This window comes from Kryptolebias marmoratus, linkage group LG23, assembly GCF_001649575.2.
Source record: "Kryptolebias marmoratus isolate JLee-2015 linkage group LG23, ASM164957v2, whole genome shotgun sequence".
NCBI classification, from domain to species: domain Eukaryota; kingdom Metazoa; phylum Chordata; class Actinopteri; order Cyprinodontiformes; family Rivulidae; genus Kryptolebias; species Kryptolebias marmoratus.
Window position 1 is genome coordinate 6,397,704 of NC_051452.1, and position 6,135 is coordinate 6,403,838.

The 6,135-nt window shown below is 41.2% G+C and overlaps 1 protein-coding gene across 1 annotated transcript in view; it reads left to right on the plus strand.

Annotated features, from left to right (window-relative positions):
• Positions 1-5,757, plus strand: part of LOC108245111 (kinesin heavy chain) — a 14,601-nt gene extending 8,844 nt beyond the window's left edge. Inside the window, exons 19-26 of the mRNA XM_037973974.1 lie at positions 21-136; positions 477-578; positions 665-725; positions 1,584-1,655; positions 1,735-1,839; positions 2,771-2,987; positions 3,895-4,031; positions 4,540-5,757. Of these exons, the coding sequence (XP_037829902.1) occupies positions 21-136; positions 477-578; positions 665-725; positions 1,584-1,655; positions 1,735-1,839; positions 2,771-2,987; positions 3,895-3,983 (762 nt within the window). The 3' untranslated portion in view covers positions 3,984-4,031; positions 4,540-5,757. The remainder of the gene's footprint in view (positions 1-20; positions 137-476; positions 579-664; positions 726-1,583; positions 1,656-1,734; positions 1,840-2,770; positions 2,988-3,894; positions 4,032-4,539) is intronic.
• Positions 5,758-6,135: the final 378 nt, after the last annotated feature.

The window sequence follows — 6,135 nt, forward strand, 5'->3', positions numbered from 1 at the left end:
TGACGTGTCTCTGTGAGCAGCTGCAGACGACGCTGGAGGAGCAGCTTGAGAGCCACAGGGAGGCGCATCAGAAGCAGATCGGTCGCCTGCGGGACGAGATCGAAGACAAGCAGAGGATGCTGGACGAGCTGACAGAGTGAGGAAACGTTCATGAACACCAAACCCTGTGGTCAGAAGGTCACATCCTCTCATCCTGGACTTTAACGTCACAAATATCTGAGCCAGGGTCGACTGATTCCACAAAACACAACTTCAGGGATTTCTAAAAACAAACTAGAACTTGTTGTAAGTTTCTGTTAATCCAGAAACTTTCATTTAAGCTCTAATAATAAATAATCAGGAGAAAAAGATTGGACTCTGGAGGCGGTTTTAAAGTCTGGAACAGAGAGGAGGATGTGATGCTTCTGCCTCAGATTTAAACCTTAAATGTCCAACATTAATAAGAAGGTTTCCAGAGTTTGTTGTTTCTGTCTCAGTCTGAACCAGGGTCTGATCCTGGAGCAGGACAGACTCACGTCTGACTACGAGAAACTGAAGGCCGAGGAGCAGCAGAAGGACGCAAAGCTTCAGAAACTCATGTAGGAACCATTCAGACGTTCCTCCTGGCTGGTCTGAGGAGCTCCTCGCGCTTCACTCTTCTTCTACATTTTATTTCCGACTGCAGGTCGCTGAACGAGCAACGAGAGCAGGCCAGAGAGGACCTGAAGGGTCTGGAGGAGACTGTGGTGGGTCCATCCAGATGTTTGGGAACCAGCCGGGTTTTCAGAAACGGAAGCAGGAGCCGTCTCATGAACAGATCGTTTATAAACACTTTATAAAACATGAATCATTTATAAAACCTGTCTTAAAGCTCAGACAGTTGTAGATACAAACTAAACTGTTTTATAAATGATTATTAATGCTTAATTAATGAATCTGTTTTTGTTTTTTATTACATCATAATATAAAAGGCGGGCGATCATGTAATGGCCTCTGTGTGTCAGAAAGACGTTTCAGGAACCAGTGAGCAGATTTTAAATGAACTCTCAGAAAGTCATGATTCCACGAACATCTGCAACGAATTCACTTTCATAAATAAATACAGTTCAAGATGGCCGCCACAGCTAATTAACTGTAACGAGCTGTCGTCCCAAACGCTTTGAGCTCGAATAAGAGTTCGTGACGTGGAAGAAAGTTTAGTTTTTGGTTAGTTTTGACTGATAACTGAGGAAACGGCCCCGGGTTCCCCGGGCTGCAAGACTGCTCACAGCTCTTTTGTTTCTGTACAGAAAGTCGTGTTTTCTGATCGAGATGTTCCTCTTTGAGGCTTTGAAGGAAGAACTTTGTCCATAACAGCTGGCAGAAACGGGAAACGAGACGGATTATTTCAGAAAGTTTGTTTTATTTGATAAAACGGCTTCAGAGAAAACAGGTGTAGTTGTAGATTTATATTTAAGATTTACTTCCTGAGAGTTTAAATCAAGTCTGCTCAGTGGTTCATGAGATGTTTTGCCTGATTTTAATCACTGTGGACTCATTATGGCGTCCACATGAACCAGTGGACATTTAAATAAAAAAGGTTAAAAGTGTTAAATTGTTTTCAGGCCAAAGAGCTGCAGACGCTGCACAACCTGCGCAGACTCTTCGTTCAGGACCTCACGGCTCAAGTGAAGAAGGTACGTTCTCCTCCGCGGGGAACATTCCCGTCGGGATCTTTTCTTTTTGTTCCCGAACTCATGAACTTCTGTTTTTCAGAGCGCGGAGCTCGACTGCGAGGAGGGCCTAGGGAACGTCGCCCAGAAACAGAAGATCTCCTTCCTGGAGAACAACTTGGAGCAGCTCACCAAGGTCCACAAGCAGGTACAAGAACTTAAAGAGTTATAGAAATCTGCCTGAAACTCCAAAATAAATCAACATTTTTCCTCTGAAGTCCGAAAATAATCCGGGATTTAACGTTTGTAACAATCTAAGCTGATAAAATGCCAACGTTTTAATGTAAAAACTGTTTTAGAAAGGTAAGAATATCAAAAGGAATGCTGTCACACTTAATAAAACAGGCAGGCAGAATTGCGGAGCAGGAAGTAAGCCTCAAACAGCCACTGGTTGAGCACCTAAACTCCCATTAGCGCTTATTTTTATTGTTTTAATGTCCGCTCGCTGAAGCCTGTAACAGCCTTTTCTTCTTCATGGTTAGGAACGACTAAGTTTTTAATTCTAGAATCATTTTGGGGGAAAAATAAATAAAATTCTGAGCTGCAGTGGAAGTCAATGAGAGTTTAGGTGCTGCTTTCTGTTTCATCAGCAGAGAGAGACACGGCGAGTTAGAGACGAGAATATCTGCGTTTTAAAGACTGAAGGAGGGAGAAGAATTCTGGTCACATCGCTTTACAATCATTAAACCTAAACTGTGACTGTCTTAAAACAGTTTAAGACATCCAAAACGCCAGATCAGGAACAGAAAACAGTTTAAGACTGATGTCTGTGGGGAAAGATTTCCAAATCTGTGAAGCAAATATGAGCCTGAGAAGAAGAAGACACCAACAGAATAGTAATAAATGTCCTGCTTTTTAAGAATATACAGCAGAAGTTAAATAAAGAAGAGATGAAATGATTATTTAGTCTGCTTTAAAGCCCCTTTCAGAGTTGTGAATCATCCTTTTAACTCCAACATGCCTCAATAACCTCATCAGGGAGCGACTCGTCATCATGAAGCAGAAAACGCAGCGCTCGGCGCCGGCGTGGCGTCGGGTTCGAGTATAAAACGATGTAACGTCTCTCCGTTGCGTCTCAGCTGGTGCGGGACAACGCAGACCTTCGGTGCGAGCTGCCGAAGCTGGAGAAGCGCCTCCGAGCCACGGCTGACCGGGTCAAAGCGCTGGAGAACGCCCTGAAGGAGGCCAAGGAGAACGCCATGAGGGACCGCAAACGCTACCAGCAGGAGGTGGACCGCATCAAGGAGGCCGTCCGAGCCAAGAACATGGCCCGGAGGGGATACTCCGCACAGATCGGTGAGAGACTCATCGTTTCCCAGCTGAAAACAAGGACAGGACAGACAACTGCTCTCTGGTGTCTTAGCTCCCTCTAGTGGTCAAACCTTATACACATTTATACACATTTATGAATGTTTTTTTCCCAATAAATCTTGAAGATCTCACTCCAAAGCCTTTTCTAACAAAATACCCCTCAGGCTCTCCTAATCCAGACTTAAAACAAGGAGGAAAAACTCCAATAAATGCTGATCTTTTAACGATTAGCTGACAAATAAATCTTCTGTTCAGTGTTTAGAGTAGGTTCAGATCATTTGTTGTAGTTCTGTGTTTTTATATTAAACATTAAACAATATATTCTGTAGCGAGCTGCAGTCATGATCGGTCACAGCTGTTGTCTTTTCTTCTTTACAGAAACGCAGATTTAACGAAAAGTAACGCCACAGTTGGTGTGTTTAACGTGAATCCAGAGATCTGTGCTGTAAACTTCTGATCAATAAGTAAATGTTTTAAATCAACAAAACTCTTACAGATCCATCCAACCAGAAACACGGAGAGCCTCCTGTTTTAATAAATGACGTGTCTGTGTCTGAGATCATCTCGAGGCTTTGGAGACGCCGCAGACGAAGGAGCTCAAAGCAAAGACTATGAAGTTGTGGTTTGATGAGTTCAGTCTGGAAGAACTTGATTCCATCCTGAAGATCTTTGGGCACAAATTCCCTCAGAAACCGTCTGAAATGTCACTGAGAGGAGAGTGGATTCTGTTAGAGCTGCTAAACTTTGAGTTTCTGCGAATTAAAAGTTCGACCTCGGATGAGACGATCTTTTAGAACTTCATCCAGTGTTTTAGACCCCAGCTGCAAATCTGACAGTTTCAAAGAAAAACCTCATTGATTGATTTATTTTCCATTTGTTTTGGGTGTTTCAGCAAAGCCGATCCGACCGGGCCACCACCTGCTGTCGTCCCCCATCATCAGCTCCATCAGAGCCGGAGGCGTCTCCGTCCACAGCACCTGAGACACACCGAAACGCCCTGCGAGGAGATCCGTCTCAATCTGTGCTCCGGTACGTTCTCCTTTCGACCTGCAGAAAAACTGCTTCAAAAAACCGGTTCATGTTGAAGGTAGACCTGCTGATTGGTCGGCTGATTAATGGGGATGTTTTTCTGTTAATGAACTCGGTTCAAGATGGCCGCCACAGCTAATTAACCTGAGAAACGGCTGTAACCCAGTCTGTTTTACAGAAACAGAAACACCGACAATATGCATCAGCTTCTGCTCTTCTTTTCCAGATTTACCTAAAACAGCTGTTTTATTTTGTTTTCTGAACTGATGATGATTTTAGTTTAAAACTCGGACATTAAAGGTGGCGGGTAATATGCATTACTTCCAGGAATGTTCAGTTTTTAACAGGTTAGACAAGATTTGTTCCTTTAAGAGAGAAAATATGGATAAACTTTCAGAATAAACCTTTAAAGTGTAAAAATAAATAAATAAAACAAAGAAATCAGCTTCATAAAGAAATCGTGAAACCAATCAGTAAAGACAAAATGGCTTCTCCTTATTCCCGGCAGACTGGAATGAACTTGCCGCATGTCCGCCACCGCCTCACCTGGAACCACAAGCCCCGCCTCCTTCTTTTTGAGCACCAATGGTAGGCCTTCATAACAGACCATCGTCAGAGTATCCTGCGAACGCTGACGGGACGAACAGTTTTCTTTTTCTCTTTCATGCTTCGTGTCAGGTAACCTCTCATATCAGAGTTTCAGTTCCTGACTGAATCCGTTCTTTTAGTTTTAGTTTTTTTAGTATTTGTTCTTCAGTGATCGAGGCTGTGTGATTTACTTTTATGAAGCAGGGCTTGAGTTTCTCTCTACACTGTTGGAGCAACAAGCTGAACTGATTCGGTAAAATAATCTGTACTATCTTTTTTTTTCCTACCCTTTGAGGTTCATCACTTCCTATAATCCTAAAAATCAAAGAATGTGAGGCTTTAGAAAATGCATCCAAATCCAGGAGAGACACTGACCAGCCAATCAGATGTCCTCTGCACTTTAACACCTGTGTTCTAAACTTTAATTTATATTTTTTTTAATTATGTGAAGTTATTTTTTCTTTCTGCTCAAACTCTGTTCAGCTCCTAATCAACCAATTAGAGACAGAAGCAGAATAAAACATCTGTTTTTGTTTAGAACTAAAAAACTGGTAGCAATACATAATACAGCCCGGTACTTACAGGGGACTTACCGAGCAGTCACCTGGTACTTAGAGGGGACTTACTGGGTCTTTACTGGATAAGTACCCTGTGAGTACCTGTTACTTAGAGGGTACCTGTTTTGACTTACTTACAGGTAACATACTAAGTATGTGTATTATGTATTGGTACATAAACGCTAAATATTTATGATGATTTTTAACCCTTTGACAGTTTTTTTTTTCATTGTGACACATTTTATAACCTCCCAGATCAGCAGACTTCCACGGAGCATCGACAACAACAAACACATTTATGAACATTTACTTTAAACTGCGTGAGAAAAGGACTGTCATCAAAAGCACGCCTCTGTAACCACGTCTTTGTTGAAAACCCATAAATATCTGAGCAGTAAGTGAATGTAAGTGCATGGATAGCAGCTTATATTAAAGGCCTGCTCAGGGAGAGCAGTTTGGATGTGTTGTTACTTTTACCTCAATATAAAACCTGTTTCTGTTTGATTATTTCACTCATTTGGTCTCAAATCTGAATAAAACTGCAAATATTGAATTTTCTGTTCTGTCAAAATGAGATAAAAAAAAATCAAACTGTCTTGTGCTGGTGTGTTCTTTTCTGTGTTTATTTGTCCTCACTAAGGAGGTGGGCAATCATGTAGTCGCCTGCCTGTTAGCGAAATATGTTGCGAACCACTGGGTGTATGGAGAGCCATTTCGGCCAAAATTAAATAAATTAAAAAATGGGTAAATAAATTAAAAAATGGGTAAAATAACTAAGTAAATGAGTAAAATAAATCAAAAAAAGAGTAATAAAAAAGAGTAATAAAAACATTTATTTATTTTCATTTATCCCTTTATTCATTTTCCCAATTTAACTTTTCCTATTTTTCATTAATCCAATTTTTATTAATGCCTTTATTCATTTTCCCAATTTTACTTTTCCTATTTTTCATTAATCC